Below are 21,883 nucleotides of genomic sequence, written 5' to 3'. Positions count from 1 at the left end.
TATCTTCAACACACACTCTCTCTTAATTTGAATTGTGGTGAGCAAATTATGGCTCTGTTATCTTTTCTTACTGTGGTTCGAAGGCTGAGTTTGCCCAACGCCCAGAACTGCAGATTAGCCAGCCGTGTTTTAACCTAATTGGAGATGCAAACTCCATCAGTGTAGCTACTTTATTTTCAGGTATGATGTGTGAACCCTGAAAGCTGGGTTCACTGAATGAACTGGGGTTAAGATGAACAGAAGTAAGCATCTTATGTGAACTCAGCCAAGGAGAAATGATCACAAAGAGGCATGGCATTATAAACAGTAAATTGAAAAGGCAGGAAATCTGTAGCTTTGATCAGGATAACTCCTCTGTGGTCAGCTATTAGCTGAGTGTGGCTTGTGCCAAGGGATTTTCTTGGTGCTATCCACAAGCCATATTTTGGTAGCATGATGGATTCAGGCTAGTCATCAACCCATTTAGGAGCCTATTGATTGAATGGGATCCAGTTCTGGTCAGATTCCAGAGCTCCTCTCTCTGCCTCACTTGAGAACAAACAAAGCTGGAGCTCTTAAAAAAAAAGTACAACAGGGAAACAGATGCAGACAAAGTGAAGCAGATCAGCAAGCTTTTCTCCAAGAAAAGGATTTTTAAAAAAATAGTGGGTATTTGGCATAATATGTACCATTAATTGGTTAAATGCTCATGTTCACTTTCTTTGTGAGGACCTAACACAGGGTAGCAGAGAACCAGCTTGTCTTCTGCTGGTGCATTTGCCAGTAAAGCAAGATGTGATAAAAGGCCTGAAGTCACCCATCCGCTCTCACCCCAAGGACACCCAGCTCAGCCAGCCATGTACCTGGAAAAACACAATCAGAAAACAGTGGACAATGCCAGCTACTTGACTGGGAGAACCTGCTCAGCAAAACGGACATTGGTGGTCCTGCTCCATATGTAAGAAGGCCTTTCCAGAAGGCAGCAGAAGGCATGCTGACATGAGCCCTGGAGTAAAGTTAACAAAAGGAAACCTTACATTAAAAACTCCCTGTACGTAGAAATCTTAGCCTATCCTGAGGACATTACTTACCTCTGTTTCATCCTTACTTGCTAGCTTTCCATGTACATCAGTGTTTTTCAACCTTGGCAACTTTAAGGTGTGTGGACTTCAACTCCCAGAATTCCCCAGCCAGCCACCTTGCTAGCTGGGGAATTCTGGGAGTTGAAGTCCACACACCTTAAAGTTGCCAAGGTTGAAAAACACCGATGTACAGTATGTTTTGATATGACACGCATCTACCTGGAGCAGTTATATTCCCTGTTTCTTAACATATAAATTGGCTCTAACACAATGCCATCTGCTGTCTTCATACTTCATTGAGTCTCTGGATGGTAATCTGGAAAAATCTGAGTGCCACCCTGCATTAGACAGTCAATTGCTGACAGCAACCAAATCAAGCCTAAACACAAGTTTGGGGACCAGGCAGGTTTAAACACTATCTCAGCAGCTTTCAAAATCGGCGACACATGGGACTCATGAGCAGAAGCCATGATCTTTCTTCTTAGCTTGAGATGAACCCTTTTCCCAAGAAAAGCAGGAACAGCTGGTTCATGTATTACTATTGGCCACGCTAGCTGGGATGATGATGATGATGATGATGATGATGATGATGATGATTTATTAAATGTATTATGACCGCTCACTCCAATAGGCTCTGGGCAGCTTACATAGTTAAAACTGTTAAAACAGTAGGTATGATGGATAAACAAATGGAAAGATAACACAGAAATTTATTTCTCTATATGATAACTGTGGCAAGACTTTTATATGCGCAAAAATGGAAGGATTTACAAATACCTACAGCCGAAGAATGGATATTGAAATTAATGGAACTGGTGGAGATGGTGAAACTGACTACTTTGCTTAAAGAGAGGACATTGTCTAGCTTTGTTTCTAATGGGAAACCACTCTTGGACTTTTTGCTTGACGCTCAAAAAAATGCAATTTTGATTTTGGGATTCGGTGATTGATGTTATATCTATAGAAATATCTTGTACAAATCATATGTATTGTTGAAATAGATTGATTCTATGAATTTTTTGAATGTTAGACTAACATTTATTTTCTACTATGTAAATTTTTAGATACTGGAGTAAGAGGTGAATATATTTTACATTTATACCTGTACTAAGGAAAGTCGGAAGCTACCTTTCTTTTTCTATGTCTTTTTTTTATTGATTTTTCTTTTCTTTCTTTTTTCTTTTTGACCTTCTTGTATTTTAACCTTTTGGAAATTTAATAAAATTTATTTTAAAAACTGTTAAAAACATAAAACAAAACATGACAGCTTGGACTAAAACAACCACAACAATAAAAACATGATAGGAGCCCAACAAACACATTAACCTCAGGCCTGGGAACAGAACCAGGTCTTAAGGGCCTTCCAAAACCCCAGGAGAGGGGGTACCATCCATATCTCTGGGGGGATGCTGTTCCAGAGGGCTGGGGCCATGACAGAGAAGGCATGCTTTCTTGGTCCCGCAAGATGACCACCATTAAATGTTGTCATCTTGCGGGACCAAGAAAGCATGCCTTCTCTGTCATGGCCCCAGCCCTCTGGAACAGCACAGTTTAATGGAGGGGACCTGGAGTGCACCCACTTTGCCCGAACATACTGGGTGAGCAGAAACAGTTGGAGAACAGATCAAGTTGGGGAAGTCTGTTTTATTTCAACTGTAACATGTCCATCTTGGGGGTGTTTACTGAAAGGTTACACCTTGGTGGACTCCTGGTTCAAAGAAAGAGTCAGAGAGAAGGGTTTGTAGTTTCTATTCCTTACTCCCTCCCCATTAATAATATCATAAATACTAATGATAGAATGTTCTGAGCATGCTCTCACATCACCCTAAGCCATCATGTGAATTGTCTGGGTAAATTCAGTCATGATGGCATAGCCAAGAAGCCATGGTTTAGCATCATATAGGAATCCAGGCCCTTTTTCTGAGGATGGCTTCTTATGTGACCATTCGTGCACAAGAGGACAATATAAGCTTTGGGAGAAATATTGAATTTGCTGAAGTATATTTAAAAAAATAGAGGGAAAACTAAGTAGGTAAATAAAGAGCCCAAGAAAAACTTAACAAGCTAATGAATCTTTGATGGAAGGGATGGTGGAAAAGTGGAGATAAAGAAGACTCACGTTGGATAGTGATCGTGGATCTTGCTTGCTGGAAAGTAATAGGAGATGTGCCATATATGTGGAGGCGATTAGGCTGGGAAAGGCTGTACCATGCCAAGCAAAGTAGTCTCATTATTGAACCTTGGCCCAAAGTTGGGTTGAAATGAATATTGGTCACCTATTTTATGGCACATGGCTCAAGCTGCTCTGGTCTTATTGAGACCAGTAAGGTGAAAATGTAGCATGGCCTTTTGCCAACTGTATCTTGCTTTCTAAGCCACTAGAAGGAGCTTTCCATTGTTCCATAGCATTTTGAGATGGTCTGGCTTTCTCATGTTCAAAGAGTTTCTGCCAGGTTTATGAAGTAATGGGTGAATTCTGGTAAGCTCTTCTCTAAAAATGAACAAAGTTTCCCTCCAGCTACTTGTAGAACTGACAGGAACAGAACCAAGATGTCAACTACTTAGTACCACAAACATGGCTCGGTACACAGATAGATTGAGGTGCAGATTTGTAGGATCCAAGTGCTCAAAACTCTTCTGCTGAAATGAACAAATACCTTTGGCTTTCTCCTGGATGAAAATTGTTTTAATCCCCTCTTCCTGTTTATGAAGAACTTTGCAAAGTTGTTTTAAAAAATGAATAAAAGTCACACTCCTCCTTTTATACATTGCAGACAAAATATGGGTTATCTTTAGTGAGTTAAAGGATCAGACAAATCTAATGGAGGGTAAAGGCTATTTATTTATGTTATTTATTATTAAATTCATATGCTGCCCATTTCCCCCAGAGAGTTATCAGTTTGTCCTCATTTGATGCTGCAGTTTTATCTGCAGGATCATAGAGATATATATCTCTTAGGACCAGTAATTGGAGAACAGGAGTGCTATAGTATTGGGGTGGTCACTATGACAACAGACTGGTAAACTGGACAAATCCTTCCTCTGATTCAGCTCAGCTCTTCCAATAGTGATTTACAAGAATAATTTTAAAAAGAAGAATGCCACCTAGCGTTCATACAAATTATAACATCTTTGGATGTGTGTTGGACAGGCAGCATTAAAGTTTGACCATGACATATTCAGATTTGTCAATAGAAGTACCTTAGGTATTAAATTTATACTGTAATGGTATTATATTTTTGGATTGTACCTGGGTTGTTTTAACTTACATAGTTCTGGTTTTGGACCACAGCAAAGAAAGACGATGATGATTGACATATGTTGTTAGGATTTTTAACTCCTGTTTATTGAAGGCCAGGTGTGGCCTTATCTAAAGAGCATCGTTTTAGAGATGTGACGTATTAAAGATGTTTATAATTGCATAAGGTCCATGAAGCTCAGGGAATAAGAAATTGGTTTATCTAAGGAGCCACAAGATGCTTTCTTGGACTAAACAGGGAGCTTTTTAAGCTCGGTTGGTGGGTCTTGGACATCAGACAAGACGAAGCAAACCATGTTATACTTTAGTGCAATATCTGAACCCAGCCAATATGGCAGCTTAGAGATGGTTATTGCTGTAGAGCAGATTTTCCCTACATTGGGTCTCCAGATGCTGTGGTACTGAAACCACAGCATCACCCAACCAGCAAAACTCACAGTCAGCAATGAGGGAAGCTTAATTTTCTACCTCCTGGGGACCACAAGTTTGGGAAGGCAAGAAAACCCACTATACAGGAACAAAGTTTTTTTTTCTTCATTACTATCAGGAGTTATTTGATAAAAAGATCCAGAGAATAATCTGAATGTTCAAGATATGCATATAAGACTTCCCTGAACTAATTAGATGTTACAGAATGGGGGTGGGGGATGTGGAGGGAGACTGGGAACTATGTATAAACTAGTTCCCTAAAACAGACTAAGTAGCTTAGTTGTATACATGAATTGATGACAATCCTTTTTCTCTCAAATGTTCTCAGGCAATTTCACAGGCAAGCAGTTCTACTCTGGGGAAGTGGGACTGCAGCCTCTCATGAATTGCCATGAGCCCGAAGAGCAGAAAAGATGCACATTTAATTTTTGCCATTGACTTTGGGTTGCTGTATCTCTTGCCTCCCAGGAATAATACACCAAACTATGGAGAGGCACTTAAAGCATCTTCATAACATTACCCAGCCATTGTTGAAGTGATACAGTTTGTCCTCATTACCATGTTTTGGCACCACAATGAATGTGATTCTAGAATACACTGTAAGTTGCTGGTAGAAAAATGATCTTAGCCAGCCTTGACTGATTTTAAAAATTAAGCAGGATGGGCATTGGTTTGTACTTGGACAAGGAACCACTTGGGAATTTCAGGGCAGTTGGCTAGATTGGGAAGTGGGAAGTCACGATAATATTCTGGAAAAAGTGATGGTGAAATACTTCCAGAGAACTGCCAAGAAAACTGCAGGGATAATCACCAGAGTTGACTTATCAACTCAAGGATATCCTACGTTTTTAAGGAGATCAACCTGGCTCCTTATTTCAACCAAAGAAGGGGTAACTCCCTTCACCCTCCCAGCACTGGCCTCCAAAGGTCTACGGAAGAACTGAGATGGCAGAAGTAGGCATATTTTGTCCCTCCCCGTTAGCCAAAAAAATGAGACCCTTTCTAGATAGGAACACCAGTAAGAGGACTGATCCTGAGGGCTTCATAGTTTGTACAGACTTTCAAAGATTGATTCCTCCTTCAGTCCTTGGTGCATTTGCCTTCTTCATTTGCCAACCTGAGAGCACAGCCTGTTAACTGATGCGAGCCACTTTGGGAAACAGTGGTGATCTGAAGGGGGGAAAAAAAACACAGGATAAAACTGAAGAAAATTTAATAGGCAAGAAAGTAGAGGGAGTGGTGAAAAGTTTACCACATTGCAAATAGCTTCTGGTCAATTTCCTCATGAAATGCATTTTTAAAAGGAAGAGAACATTGAGGGGGAGGGAAAGCAGAACAGACATCTTTTTAAAAACGTCAAAATGTGAGTCTTTAACAGAGTAGGAGTTGCCAAGGTATAAAGCTGAAAACTTTCCCTCACAGAATTGAGAGAACGTCATAAATCCTGACCCAAACCTCCGAAACCAGAGAACAGCTGAAGCAGATGAGAAGAAGATGCATATCTTAAGCACTAATTGTTCCCTCAGCTAAACTTTTCCATTCTTTCATGTCATTTGGGAAATTTCTGCTCAGACACGAAACAAGGCTCTTTGCTAATCTATTGATCTCCCTAACAAGATCCTCCTGGTCTCTTGAACGATTGCCTATTTTTTTTAAAAAATGCAATAAATGTTAAAAACAGCTTTAAAAATACGAGTTACTTTGCTGCACTGGTTTCAGATCATGACATTTCTATCAATATTTTAAATGTACGATATTTCAATAATTTGGGAAATTCCACTGGAAAAGCAGCCCAGAGACTGTGAGGGAATTGCACAAAAGGAGTCTTTCTGGCAGCCCCTGAAGGCCCTCTCACTAAAATTGCTGACAATTAGCAGCAGTTTCTTGCCTTTGGGGGGGGTGAGAAATGAATGGAAACAATAGGGTAAAACTTAAAATGGGGGTATCACAGAACCAAAAACTTCCCTCAGAATTCCCCTTCAAAACCCAGTTCCACCTATAAGAGTGACGTGATTCCACCTACTTTGTATCCCTCAGCTCTGTGAGGAATAATGGGGGTGAGGTTGAAGCAAATGGGGCCAAATTGGTCCATCACAGTAACAATGCCTGAGTGCCAGCCAACCCCTTTCACTGAAAAATGGGCAGAATGATTGAAGATATCTATCTCCTTTTTTTAACTGGCTCAAAGTCATATATGGCTTTAGTCCTAACAGCTGACAACCGCTGGTTTCCTTTATTATTAACGGCTTTTTTTAGCATCTGCAACAAACCAGGCCTGTCAAGAGTTGTGCCCTAGAATTTCTGCCTGCAAGCCGCCCACTTTGTATTGATCTGGGGGAAGCCTGACAAGGCCCACCCAAAATGTTAATTGTGACTCTTGGCCTCCAAACACACACATATGTATACATACATACATACATCGTGCACTGAGAAAGGTGGAAGGAAACAGGAGGACAACTAGCAGCACAGCAGACGGACCCAGTTACAGAGGCGATGGGTGCACCACTGGAAGATCTGAAGAACCAGGTTAGGGACAGATCATTATGGAGAAAATCTGTGTGGTCGCTAAGAGTTGACACCAACTTGATGGCACAGAATCAATTGTGTGTGTGTGTGTGTGTGTTGAGTTTACACATTGCATTAATCTATAATTTTTTGTTTGCTTCTTGGCTTAACAGGTTATGTGAATTGAACCATTATGTTCCGCAGATCATGACAAACTGCTTAAAATGCTATGAGATCCACCATTAAAAGCTATTAAAAAGCATGGAAAATATGCATTTTGGAGACTGAAACATTTGGGGATGTGACCCAAGCCCCACAGTATGGCCCCACAGTCGTCCCCGTTCTAACCCAAATAGTCTTTGGTCTGAAAACAATTCCCCATCCCCAGTTTTGCACATTCTCATGTGCTTTGACAGAACCCAGGACAAAAACTTTAGAAAAGGGGTTTGCACTTGACAACATTTGCTAGATGCTCATGGGGGAAATGCTTAAAAACTGAGAGGTGGGGGGAGAAAGAGAGAGACTCACCCCAGGCCATCAAAAATTAAAACATTCATTTATTAGAATATTTATGTAAAAAGACTCTCTTTACACATTGTTTTATACAATAGATTCATTGCTTTAAACGGCTCCTAGCGGAGACAGTATTGTACATGAAAGCACATACAGGCTACGGAACGCCTCTGACTCCTGCTTGGCCTGAAGCAGAGAACAGGGGCAAAGCCCAGCTTAAGTTGAGAATACAGAACTGTGGGAAGCAAGCTGGTTGGGCTCCCTTTTTGCCCCCCCCCACCTGTGCTGTGCAAAGGTCTTCCCGCCCAGAGGAAGGGGCGAGTGCACTGAAGGGGGGTGGGAGTTAGTCGCCGTTTGGATGGAAGGATGCATAGGCGTGCAAGGAGCCCTCCCAGAGGGGCCTGGGGGGCCAGACAAACAGGCAAGTTGCACAACACCATTTTGCACAGGCAGACACTGTATGGCTAAAAAGGCACAGCACAGGGGCAGAGGGAGGAAACGCCCCCTTCGTGGCGGGGGAGTGGGCTGGAGGAGGAACGGCTATGTACTACTGAAAAAAAATCAGCAGGCACTAGCATGGCTCTGTAACAGGGTACGATTCTTGAAACAGGTTTCGATCACAGACTCAACAATAATCCAGAGTTGGTATCTAGTGTGCAGAACGGATACCAAATATGCACCATCTTCTTATACTTCCCCTCCCTTACCAGATGTACAATGTACACACTCTTCACAAACAAATCAGCAGGTAACATGTCCCACTTTGGAATAACTGGACTGAGAGATTAAACCAGGGTAGGACAATAGCCCTATACCTAAGAGGATTGGAGTCCTACTCCCTTTGAAGAGCTGTGCTACAACTTCCTATCCAGAGATGGTCCTCACAGAGTAGAAACATTCTATTGCAACTTTTCCCAACCTAGAGACCTCCAGATGTTTTGGACCACCCTCTCTCCTCTGTACTTTGTCATAGAGAGCATGGGTTGATGCCGAGAATAGTGGGACCTGCAGTCCAACAGATCTGGTGGGCACCATGTTGGAAAAAGCAGAAATAAATGCTCTTCTGCCTCTTTTCTGGATTTTCCCACTCTCTATTTTTTCAGGTCTAAGCAACAGGGACTATCTAAAACCCTGAACAAGAAAGGCTATCTTTGGCTAAGGGCCACAATAAACAAGTGGCAGATTACATAGTCAAGTTCATTGTGGACCATAATCAAGTTGGTTGATTATAGAAAGAGGCATTATGAAATGCTTTTCCACATAATTAAGTGTCTTGCATGTTACAGGGAGAAAGCAACGCTAGAAGAACCTTCTTTCCCAACACACTGATTTTCTACATGCAGAATTTTTATCCTCTACTCAGGGAAGCATTCAACCACGCCACTGTCTCCACCTGCAATCTCAAGTGATATGGGCCAGTATGACTAGTCTCATTCAAACTTCCTGTTCTAGGCTAAAACAAAACAGGAATGAAGCAAGAACATCTCCTCCATCATCCTTCTCATTGCAAAGGACTCAAAGAAGCTGCTTGCTCTGCAGGCCACTCCTTCTCTTTGTAATAGCCCATACTTTGACAGAAATACATGATTCCTTCCATTTCCAGGAATGTGAGTCTTGCTATCACATAAAAATGTTAATTTATTTATTCCTGGCTATGGAATAACCATGGCACAATTCAAATATGATTAGAGGGGAGAGAGGGGGAAGACAGAGGTTGGATTCCCAAAAACCCAGGTGGTGACAGAAGTGATAAGGAAAGAGAAGGTCACCTTTTAGAAAGAAGATGCCCATTATGGAATAAAACTAGAGAAATGTGCTATGGAGAATGAAGGCTGGATGGAGAACAGAGCACAGGGTGTCCCAAGGAGCAGAAAAGAAAAGGACTGGGGGGAGAAGCCAGAGATATTCTGACTGAGATAGGTATTGGCAAAAGGAGAGAAGACTAGGTAGCATGTGATCTTCTCTGTGCCAAGTATTGCTGGATGGTAAGGCCCAAATTAGTTACTTAATATTGTTTCATGCTCTCATCTGATAGGCAGTGAAAAATTGAAGCTTTTCAGATAAGAGAAAGAGAGAGAGAACTTGTGTCATAAGCATATTATCACTGTCCCCAAACACAGTAGGACAGTTCTTCATTGACATCCTAGTGTCTTTCATGGAATCTGTAATCTCTTCGAGAAATGATTATCCTAGTGTTAAAAACTAACAAAGTAAAAATAAAGCAGCGATCCTCTATGTACAACCACATATTCATCTTTGGTCAACACATGCTTTTGGAGTTGTATGTGGGCTGTGTGAACATGTTTTAACTGAGATCCCGAGATGAAAAAGAAGATAGTTTCAGGGAAGGAGAATAAGAAGTGAATCAGCAGAGAGAAAGACACACATGGGAGGGGTCCTCATCCTGGTGCCCTCCAGATGTGCTGGACTGCAATGCTATAATTCCCTTCCATGGCTGGACATATAGGAATAGTGGCTCAACATATCTGCACAGCCTTAATCAGATGGCAGCATCTTGTAAGGAGGGCCAAATGAAATCTGATGAACCAAATGAAGAGTCGGGAATCATGTGCCCATACCTCCTTACCCATATGTTCAAAACTGGTATAAGAGCAATGTTTGGTTACAGTTAACCTGCTCATTTTTACCACATAAAATTGAGACAAATAAACTAAAGCTATTACAACCATAAAGTAAAGGAAACCTGTGATGCTAGATTTGGAACGCCAACAATTTAGAATAATTATCTATGGCTCATGGGATTTAAAAAGAAGCCCACAAAAAGAAACTCATAAACCCTAATGCTTAGAAGAAAAGATAGAGGAAACATGGCATTACAACTGAGGATGGAAACAATGTATGGAGGTTACAAGGGCCAACTGGCTTAAAACACCAGTGGCTCAAAAATTAAAAAAAAAACAACCTTAGAAATAGGTGACTATGCTTGCCCAATGAATATGCGGGACATCATGCAACGCCATCTGATACATCTGAGCACCCAACGTTCTCAGCTCTTCTGGTGTGTTTCAAAGGTGGGGAGGGAGAAATTATAGCAAAGATGTTTCTCTGAAGTAAACAAGGAGGTGCAGTTGCCAGTGGAGAAGGCAACAGTGGGTCAGAGCATGCTGCTATCCAGGAGGATATATTTTTCTCTGGATAGGATGACTGGCATTCCCCAACCCCGAATATGGAATCTAGGTTAATTCTAGATCTGTTCCCTCTGGTCACAAAGTATGTTCCATTTAGATGTTCTCTTCTGCCTTCTAGCAAAGCTCCCACACTGAAGAGAAAGACAGAGAGGAGAAAGACACAAAGAAATAGAGATTGGCATAACTGGGTGTATGAGTGTCAGAGTGTGTGTATTTGCACATGAGTGCAAGAGCCTCCCCTACAAGTTAGGCCTAGTAGTGCATATCAGGGCTCACTGCCCTTTGGGGATAAAGGGCTCCCCCTCTTCAGGGTCTGGCCGGGGCCCTGGATCACTCAGACATCTCATAATCCGCTGGTTGCTGGGGCTGTCGCCTGTTCCAGGAGTAAAGACGTCATCCGTGCCTGGAGAGGAAGGCTCTTTGACCCGCATTACCAGCCCTTCCTCATCTTCATCTTCCTCCGGGGAGGGTGGAAGGTGATTCATCCCTTTCAGTGCCTCGTTCACCATATCAACAGACTCCGGAGACTGGGGGGATGCTGGGTCAATGGTTATGATGGGGAGGTTCTCAGAATCCGGCTTCGGGTCATAAGCAAGGGGGTCTACAGAAGGAGGCAAAAGATAAACTGAATGGAAGGAAAGAGCCACCCAAGTAGCAGAACTAGAGTTTTCTCTGGTCCCAATATATCAGGAAAATCCTTTTCCTAATTATAATGTTGTACCTACAGTCAAATGAGGTTTCATTTTTGGATGCAAACCAAAACATACTAAGGAATTCCCATCCTAAGTGTAGTTCCCATACATGTTAAAACTGCACAAAAGTAACCATTCATGTTCTTCAGAAGAACCTTCACCTCCATAAGAGCTGCAGGGAAACAATTACGTTTCCTGCTGTGGACCATTAGCTATCACTGAAATACAACTCCCAGTAGGAATAACCAGCATGGGCAATGGGAAGGGATGCTAGGTACTGTAGTTAAGAAACTCTGGAAAGTCACAGAGTCCTTATCCTATATGAACCTCCATCTTTCCCTCTTTTAACTTCTTAACTGATTTTTCATATGTGTAGCGCTTCATTGTGAGACAAATTTTTCAATGGCTGTTTATTTGGTTCCTTCCTTTGATGCAGCTGTTTGGCTCTTTCATATGACCCAGTGCAAAGCACACATATACAAAAGTTCTGTTTGGATATAGGCAGAAAAAGAATTTCTCATTGGACTATTTAGAAGTAGTCAGATGTTAACTCCAACTTTGTCATGTTCTAAAGCAATGTTTTTCAACCTTGGCAGCTTTAAGATGCAGGGACTTCAACTCCCAGAATTCCCCAGCCACTATGGCTGGCTGGGGATTTCTGGGAGTTGAAGTCCACACATCTGTTCCTGAGGTTGAGAAACACTGTTCTAAAGTATCAACATTAGGTCATAAAAAATGAGACACATTAGGTCATAAAAAATGAGAAACATACCCTTATGAGCTAAGGTAGAGTATTGGATAATTCACAGACCTGGAAGGATATTTTCCTCTACCACTTTTCATGTATTTTAAATGTGCCTGGCCAGCTCCATCCTACAAATGCATAGATGCTGGCCACATCAAAGAGAAGAATTTAAAAACATATATAAAAAAAGCTTTGTTGAATCACAATAAACATCCATCTTGTCCAGAATTCTGATACCCAGTGGTTGATCAGTTCTGGGGTATTCACAAGCAAGGATAGAAGGGACTTGCCCTCCTCTACTCTCTCCCCTCAACATGTTACATATGGCCCTTAAGACTGGTAGGCATTGATAGCCCAACATCTGGAACGGAGGGCAAGTGAGCATATTTGTAGTGGAGGGATAAGCTGCATTGCAATTGGCTTCAGACTGTGAATATTAATGGGTTGGAGTGGCAATATTTAGACCCAGTTAAGCTCTCATGACAGCCCGGAAGACCCACACCAGCCAACACAGGAAGAACCCTAAAGTCTAGTGAATCTGATTTAGGATTCCATTTCTGATGAGTATAGCTATACAGGTAGTCCTCATTTAGCAACCACAATTGGGACTGGCAACTCGGGTGTTAAGCGAAGTGATCGTTAAGTGAAATTGTCACTGTGCTTACGATCTTACTTCAGCTTTCCCTTGCTTTAAAGACCTGCAAAGGTTGTAAATGTGAGGACTGGTTGCAAAGTTACTTTTTCATTACTGTCATAACTGCAGTTGGTCACTGTACAAGGCAATTGCTGAATGAGGACTACCTGTATTAATTTGTTTGCCTTGGTTTTGGCTTCTGCTTACAAAACTCTAATGTCCTGATGATCCCATGGTGGTCAAATGGATACAGCCCTGTGTGAATTTGGTTTCTGCTTCCAGCTTAATATTCTGCTTTTTCTCTGAAATGTCTTTGTTCTTCTTTATGGTCATCAGTTCCTTCTTCTCTGCCTTCTGCTCTCATTTTAAAGGCTGTGATCTTTCATTCTTGGTAATGTTATTGAAGTTTGTTTCCTTTGTTTATTTTGCAGTTCCCTTCCTTTAAGGATCTATAAAACTATTGCTTCCCTTTGGTTCTTGTGGTGTCAGCCCCACGTCTGACAGTTAAAGCCTTGTGAGGCCCACATGTTTCAGTGGTGAGGGCTCACATCCTGAACACATCCTGTTGGGCTTGGGAGACATCTTTAAAGCATCCTGTTAAGTTTATGCCTTGAGCTTTTATAGGTTTTATGCAAGCTAGGCTACAGAGTATTTGTCCAGATAATGATCTTTATTTAATTTTATCCTCATTCCTTATTTATCCTTTCTCCTGCTTTGCACCTTAGAATATATCTGTCTGTTTGTGTTTCCTCTTTCTTGCAAAATGTTGGCAGTTAGCTAGGGGGACAAGTGAAACTTTGTCTGGTCAATAGCTTCTGTTCCTCAGAAAGAGGAATCATTTTATGTATATTGTAAACCACCAGAGTCATTTCCTAGTGAGATGGGTGATGACCAAATTTGAATATATATATATATATATATATATATATATATATATATATATATATAAAAATAAATATTTCATGCTAATCATAACCATTATTATTTTTAAATTGATCACAAATGTTGCCACAGCACAATCTTGTATGACAGAGGGGAGTTGACTGCAATTCATACTTTTTTACCTAGAGCTACCAGACCTTGGTGCCAACCTCCAGATGACCACTAGATGACAATAAAAAGACACAGAAAGCTCTTAACTTTTTGCTACCACCTAATGAATTTTTGTAGCCTAGATCGGATAACCCTACTTTGTTGACTGGGGGATTATATTTTGGAGGACTACTGTTGGGTTTGCAAACATGCTTTGACTAAGTGTTAGAATTTGTACTACAGAAGTGGAAAACCCATGGTTTCCAAATGTTGCTCAACTATAACTCCTCACCATTACCTATTCTGGAGATGGGGATAAATGAGTTCCCTATTCTTTACATTAAAGTAAACCAGTGGGACATAAAAAATTGAGACAGAGGTGTTGGGTTCAAAGTCTGCCCCTGAATCTTTCCAGTTTGTAAACTCCTTCTCTTACCTGAACCAATGCGTGCCCTTGACATGGTTGGTGAATCGATTTTATGTGCCGGCACTGTCAGGTAGTTGTTCATCTGGAATCAGAAACACCCAGGCATGTGTTAAAAAGCCCCACCCTCAGGAGTCCAACAGCATCTCATTTTTGCCCTGCTGTCTCTTGAGGTTCCTCTCTATAGATGTACAGGCCAGGAAAAGAAACTAAAACATTGGTGGGCAAACGATAATTTCCCTACATTTTTCAAGTTTTCTTGACCAGCATTCCCTGATATAGACTGACATTTAGGACTGATATTATCTGAAATTCAAGAAGATATCAAAGCAGATTGGTGTATCTCTTTAAGACTTTGAATATAGAAACTCAACACATACACTTGCTTAAGATACCGCCATTCTGAGGAACATCTACAAATGGGGCATTATGACATTTCTCCCACACTCAAATGGACTCTTGACCTAAAATTGTTAGCAAACTCCTAGGTCAGTCAATTTTCTTTAACCAGATGAAAATAACAGGTCCACCACTGAAAGGCTTCCAGTTAAGCTGGGTGAGCGAGAATAATGGAAAAGCTAGCTCCTCATATCCTTCACAAGTGGTTTTGTGCCAATCTGAAAGATAAGGAGCAAGAGGAGTAGATAGAAAAGTATAAGTGGCCAGCCCAGAATTCTTGCACTCCCTTGTTGCAGACTATGCTTTTCGAACCCTCATTCAGTTTTGAGTGATGCAGACAGGAGGGCAACAGGAATACCACTGTAGTTTCCAAAATCTGCAAACACACAGCCCAGTTCAGATTTCTGGACCATCCTTTACCTGCAGTAGCTTCAGTTCGGAGGAGGCAAGAGCTCCAAATAGTGGAAGACGTTTGAAAAGTGTGTGTGTGTGTGCATGCGCCCGCTTGTTATGAATATGATTTAATCATCACCTTTGAAAAATTTATCTCATCAACAAAGATGGAATTTGAAGTAAACCCTTGTCTAGAGTCTCACAAGATCCCTTCTCCCACCCCACCCAGATTCCACCTTCCCACCCCTCCACCTTCTGTTCCAGCTGCCGAGCCTTCTGTCTTCTCAGCAACATCTGGTTCCAGGCTTCTTCATAAGGATCTGCTACCAAGGTGTGTCGATTGTACGACCGCAACTGGAATGGAATGCAACAGAGGTTAGACTGACAGACAGATGCTCACCACCTGTTTAAAAAGTATGGTTTATGCAATCAATCTCTGGGAAAGTCAACACAACTGACCCCAGGATTTAATTCAAAGAATTAAGAGGCAGGCAACATGAATCCACTGATATTTGGCAGGCTGCCTATTGTGCATGTACTGTTATTAACCATTGCTCCAAGAACCTCTGCCAATCCTTTCCACCCACTGACCCCAAAGTCCATCCTCATTATCTACCTCCTAGCCCAGTGGCTCATAGGAGATTAGCAATGATCTCTCAGCGTTACTGAATTATGTTTTTGCTTGGCTGTGGAAGACTTAAAGGTGGAATGAGAAAGCACAGGAAGAGGGAGTCCTACTGCAGTTCTTTTGAATTGGCTATGAGAGGGGCCCTTGCACTTACCCTCTGCCTGGTTTTTTGCAAATTGTTGCGCAGGATCTTTCGAATCTCCTCCTCTTTGTCCTTTGACAGAGCTGGCAAAATGCGTTCTACCGGCAAAGTTTTCGGATTGATATTCCTGCAAGATGAAAAGGAGTTGGGATGGACAGAGGGATATAAGGGGTTGCCAGGGGAGGTTCTTGCCTTGGTTAAGTGCAAGACGGAAAGGCTCTGAGTAAGAGCTCTAGATTTTTTAAACAGAACCAATCATCCAAAAAGATGGGAAAAATTAAGAATGAATCTTTTCCCATTACAGGTAGTCCTCGCTTGGGACCTGCAACTCTGTCACTAGGCACCACGGTCGCTAAGTGGAAAAACACGTGACCACCACAGGCTTATAACCTCACTTCCCCTTCGGTCATTAAGTGAAACATCACATGATCGTGACTTAAAATTTTACTTCCGCCTTCTCTATTAACTCTGCTTGTCGCAAGCCAGTTGTGAAGCATGTGAATAGTTATCATGTGACTGCCAGACGTAAATGCAAGGATTAGTCGCAAAGCTTTTTTTTTACACCATGGTAACTTCGAATGGTTGCTAAATGAGGCAGTCGGTATGCGAGGACTACCTGTAATAAATTAGAATCCTCCTACCATGATTTCCCACTGGCACTTACTGCATCGAAACAGTGGAGACAGCAGACGGGATCTTGCCCATACCACCACTTTCCACCAGTTCAATTGCTTGCTTCATCTCCATCTTATGATAGAAGGCAATCAACTGGGGTTCTTTCGATCTTTCCCCAGCAATCAGGCACTTCTTCACATATTTCTTGTTGAAACGGTTTAGCCTTTGGAGAAATCATACAACAGGGGTATGGTCAGCGAGGGGAAAGAACAGAAGATGCAACAGACAAAGGCAGTAATCAAACACTACTAGCCCAGTTTGCTGTATCCAAAGTTGCCTGCGTTTACTCAGAAGCAGGGGAAAGCAACAAGGGCGTCCTTGGGATTGTTAGCCAGTCCAAGAACGTGGTGGGTGCCATATTTTGCAGACATGGCGGTCACTCTGTTTTCAGCAGAAAAATACGACAGCTACTCTGTTTTCTTGCACTGTTCTTCCTTGATGGCTGCCTCCAAGGAGCTGATATGGTGTAATTCAGATGAGCAGAAGCCTCTCTTGCCCCCCCCCGCCCCACAGTTGCCGATGGAAAGCAATCTTTTTGTGTCAATGGACCCATGTCAATGGACCCATGTAATGATTGTGGCCAATCACAGCTCATTTTCCAGGAAGCCAAGGAGGTGACATTGCTTCCCATGGCTCTCTCTGGACCAGTGTTTCTCAACCTTGGCAGCTTTAAGATGTGTGGACTTCAACTCCCAGAATTCCCCAGCCAGCCTGGCTGGGGAATTCTGGGAGCTGAAATCCACGCATCTTAAAGCTGCCAAGGTTGAGAAACACTGCTCTGGACCATCAGTACACCAATTACCCTTTGGGTAAGTGGATCTCCTTCCAAACAAAACATTCAGCCACAGACCAATTCCTTTTTTATTTTCTAAGCATCCTTATGGAGCCTAAGTGGGCTCAAAACGTTCTTGGAAATACTGATTACGCCTGGATCTGGTGGTGGTTTGCAGCATGCTAGTTTACCCCCACCCCCTTTTTTAAAGGAAAGAGATAACAGAAAAGGAAAAAGACATAGGCAGGTTAAGAAAAAAATACAGACAAATGAAAAAACAATTTATCCACCCCTGTTTTGAAGACTTTTTACTCTTAATCTGATCTTTTTAGACCAAAAACTGAAAATAATGGTGAGTTAGATTTTTTCCCAACTATCTTTGTCCTTTTTTAAAAATGGTACAATTGTTTTACAGGATTAATTAGAAATGGTTTCTGTTGTTATCTGAAGTGATTTTTTTGAAAAGTATACATTAGCCTTACATATTTTCAAAAATATTAACTAAGAATTGACTTCAGAAAAAAAACGTTTTCAAAGGCATCAAAATGAATAACTAAGTCAACAATTATTTTATTTGTTTCTTCGGCACTGGTGACACTTACTTGTCCTTCCAGTGGTGGTGTCCATAATGGCCACATATATCCTCAATCCCCGTCAAGAGATGATCCAGGAACTATTTCAGAAGGAAGAAAGATGCATTTATTGTTCATTTATTACACATTGCCTTCTCTCTAGAAGACAGACACCTTCAAATTATTTTTTAAAGAACTTTATTAAGTTTTAAAGAGCAAAAGGATAAAAGCAAACAAGAACTAATAATCAAGAAGAAGAGTAGAAAGAAAGGAAGTTAGAAAGAAAGAAAGAAAACGAAAGTGGTGGAAAATAGAAAAAAAGAAGAGGAAAAAAGAAATGCAAAAGTACAAATTAGAGGTGTGAAAAAGACTGTGAATACCATGGACTATGAGAAAAAAACAGTGAATTCTAGAACAAATAGAAGTTGACTATTCCTGCAGAAACCCACATATTGGAGGGGTGGGATATGAGCGGATAATGGACTAGAAAGAATGAGTATGTTTGGCAAGGTTAAGGGAAGTGCAGGAAGGGGAAAACAATGGATAAGGGGGATGGATGGGATCAATCAGATTGCACAACTGTCCTAGGAAGATTCCCAGCTATAAGTAAAGACAGGTCAGGATAGTCAAGAAGCCCACAGTCAACAGGAGTTGAATGCGACCTGATGGCACCTAAATAACTAATCTTCTTTCTGCGACAGAAGCCTACCCTTATGATACAACTCCCTTGACCAGCCCTCAACCACTAGTCTGTGCCAGCATAAAACAGAAAGCCTCCTCCAGTAAGCCTCATTTGCTGATTATATTTTGCTATCTTCTGGAGATTGTTTGGATGGGTAACTAACAATCAGGAGCACAACTTTCCTCTACTCTACCCAGTGAAACTATTGGTAAAGATGGAAGGTATAGCCTAGCAATCCTGAGGGCACCAGGTTGGGGAAGGCTGACATAACAGCGCAAGACATTCCATACAAATTGCAGTGCCAAGGTTCTGCCATAGGTGGCAGCAGAGTCCTGCACCAGTTCTTGCTTTATTCTTAAGCAATAGTAAAATCTTTGAAATGTTGAATGTCGTGAGAGGTAATGTAGAGAATGTTAGCCTCTGTTTTTAAATTTTTTAAAAAATATATTTTACCGATGTGAAGAATATCAACATAGCTGATTACAGTTGCACACACACACACACATACACCACAAAGATGCTTTGCTGCTGGCTAGAAGAAAACTATTACCTGAGTATGAATTTCCTCATTAATGGATCGCTTGGTTTCCTGCTTTTTTTTCACGGCCAGGAGGTCCACCAGAGGACGGATGGTCATACCCTACAGACAGACAAGTCTGGTTACATTCCACCAGCCATATCCAAAGTTAAGTTTGGTTCATTTTTCACTCTCCTTCACAAATGGTCTTCCCAAACACTTTGTTGACCCCACTTCTGTAGAACTGGCTGAACTTGACAAAACAGCTTTCCTATTTTCCTATTCCAAGAGCCACTGAGGATCCCCAGAGGTGTCACTAGGGAGATCTGGTGGAACATGTAAATCTTTGTTCAAATTAGCTTTCCACCCTCTAGAAATCAGCCTCCGCAGCGAGGTGAGGATGACCTCAGAACCATCACAGGTCATTTCTGATGTCTCATATATTTAATACATATCGCATTTTATGAGTACTACTAAAGAACTATGCACATAAACATACAAAGTGTGAATGTCACAGTGACTTGCATTGTGTACCCAAGGCTGCCCAACGAAGTACCTTCGTGTGAACTCTGTGTAATTAGTACAGTGAGTCCCAGAAATATTCCTTATTGAGAGCACAGCTAGGTGGCTGCACCCAGCTGACCTTGGCTGATCTTGGCTGAGACCTGTTTAGCACTTGCAAGGGAACCCGTCAGGAAATCCCAGGGCTGTAGGCTAGACTGGGAAGTTGAAGACAAATCCCAGGAGAGGGCAGTGGCAAACCACTTCTGTACTATTGCTACGAAAGTTACGCAGACATGTTTTTGGAATCTGCAGGAATCAAGCTCGACTCGACGGAAAGTTGACTCAATATGTTATGACACTGCAGGAGGAGAGCCACATTAGTCTTCGGTGGCCCCAAATCCAAAGGAGTTTGGCTGCATCTTTTCTGACGAACCCATTTTATTCAAAGGCATACACTTTCGTGAGCTCCAACTGATTTCATCAGATGCAGAGAGTAGCTTGACTGATCTAGGATTTATACTAAGGCGAGATGAGGGTTGGTTAGGGTTAATTAATAAGGTACCGATAAAATGTCTCACACGTAAGCTGCATCTGCATAACCACCCTGTCTTCCCCTCCCTTTCCCCCCACCTCACCCCAATTTAAATCCTACATCAGGCCAGTCACTCTACACATCTGATGGAAGTGAGGAGCAGCTCATGAAAGCTTATTAATTTGTTAGTCAGAAAAGGTGTGCCAGACTCATCCTGATTTTTAGGACATTAAGAAGTAGGGGCAGGAGAGAGCGAGCGAGCAGATTTTATTTCTTCTGCAGGGGCACTGAAAAATCCAGACTGGAGGTACTGGACTGTGAAGGTTGTTAGGAGGGATGGCAAATAGAGGGGCTACATAGGTCTACCTGCACAAAGACTGTGAAAAATATGACTGTGATGATTGCCGTGAGAAACATGTCTCGCATTGGGAAATGCTGATATTCCAGAAGGTAGCCGAGAGAGAAGGCAATAGCCCCTCGCAGGCCGCCGTAGGCAATGATGAACTGATCCTTCGGGCTCAACTTCACAATGCGAAATTTGTTGATGAACCACGTCAACCCCAGGACACCTGAACCAAGAATGAAAAGGGAGAGAGGCACAGATTACCTAACTGCACTGTTGACACATGCATAGCTCTTGATTTTTTTCAGGGTTTCAAATCACACTGTCCACCCAGCACATTTACACTGGTCAGATACAAGCTTAGTGGCCCCATTCACATAGCATGCAAAGCCTAGTACAGTAGTATGTTATATGAACCCGGTTTGTTTGCTCTCTCTTTTGGCCAGAGGAACATCCCTGCTGCAAACAGTTGCCCTCTATATCCTAATGGGAACAACGGTCCAGAAATTTAGGTGGCAACAGCATGTTCTCCCTCGGTCCTGTTTATGCTTAGACACTTCCTGTTAAGAATTGCCTTAAGCAAGAGAGTTTGCCAGCAGCATTCATCACCCCTGCCCACCTTCCCATTGGAGCCCCAGATCCAGACCTAGAACCCTGGCGATCAAGCAGAAAATCAGAGTGCAAATGACGAAGGCCCAGTTCCAGTGGTGGGTCCCGGCCACGGTGGAGACACCAAGGAAGATGAAAATAAGGGTCTCGCTGACGCTGCTCCACATCTTCAGGAAGTATTTGATGGTGGTGTGGGACTTGTGGGAGATATTGGCCTCCACGTAAGGGCGCATCACCACCCCAGCAGCAATCAGCCTGCAAGAAAGAGAGAAATGAGCTATGGAAAGACCACAGAAATCACCAGCACCCCTGATCCTGCTGAGAAGAAGGCTTTCCATTCTGCCAGATGATCACACTTGGAAGGAAAAGATGGACAGAGGAATGCTTATAGGAGTTATATACATCGCTAATATTACTGCTAATCTTCTAAGTTTGTGCTAAGTGTTCACTTGGTTGTCACTGGCAATCCGGAACTGCATACATGTAAGTGGAAGATATCTTTCCTCTGAACCCTACGCAAAACCAAAATAGGCTGCTAAAGGAAGTGACCTTCCCATGGCTTCACACACACCCCAGAAACATATGTTCCTTTAGCTTAGAGCTTAATAACAACTTTTAATCTTTTCAAACAATTCAATGTATTCACTTATTCATAATTAACTAATGATATAC

The 21,883-nt window shown here is 42.0% G+C and overlaps 1 protein-coding gene across 1 annotated transcript in view; it reads right to left on the bottom strand.

Annotated features, from left to right (window-relative positions):
• Window positions 1–7,791: 7,791 nt before the first annotated feature.
• Window positions 7,792–21,883, bottom strand: part of SLC9A1 (solute carrier family 9 member A1) — a 75,438-nt gene continuing 61,346 nt past the window's right edge. Inside the window, exons 4-12 of the mRNA XM_007425867.4 lie at window positions 21,249–21,466; window positions 20,626–20,828; window positions 19,257–19,346; window positions 18,055–18,125; window positions 16,670–16,843; window positions 16,018–16,132; window positions 15,488–15,589; window positions 14,456–14,528; window positions 7,792–11,517 (exon numbers count right to left, since the gene is read on the bottom strand). Of these exons, the coding sequence (XP_007425929.1) occupies window positions 11,189–11,517; window positions 14,456–14,528; window positions 15,488–15,589; window positions 16,018–16,132; window positions 16,670–16,843; window positions 18,055–18,125; window positions 19,257–19,346; window positions 20,626–20,828; window positions 21,249–21,466 (1,375 nt within the window). The 3' untranslated portion in view covers window positions 7,792–11,188. The remainder of the gene's footprint in view (window positions 11,518–14,455; window positions 14,529–15,487; window positions 15,590–16,017; window positions 16,133–16,669; window positions 16,844–18,054; window positions 18,126–19,256; window positions 19,347–20,625; window positions 20,829–21,248; window positions 21,467–21,883) is intronic.

The sequence above is a fragment of the Python bivittatus genome, unplaced genomic scaffold (genome assembly GCF_059951505.1).
Source record: "Python bivittatus isolate LINGU-HERP-01145 unplaced genomic scaffold, Pbiv_v1 ctg000310_np1212, whole genome shotgun sequence".
NCBI classification, from domain to species: Eukaryota; Metazoa; Chordata; class Lepidosauria; order Squamata; family Pythonidae; genus Python; species Python bivittatus.
Note: the sequence above shows the minus strand (reverse complement) of the source record. Positions and strands in the feature narration are given on the sequence as shown.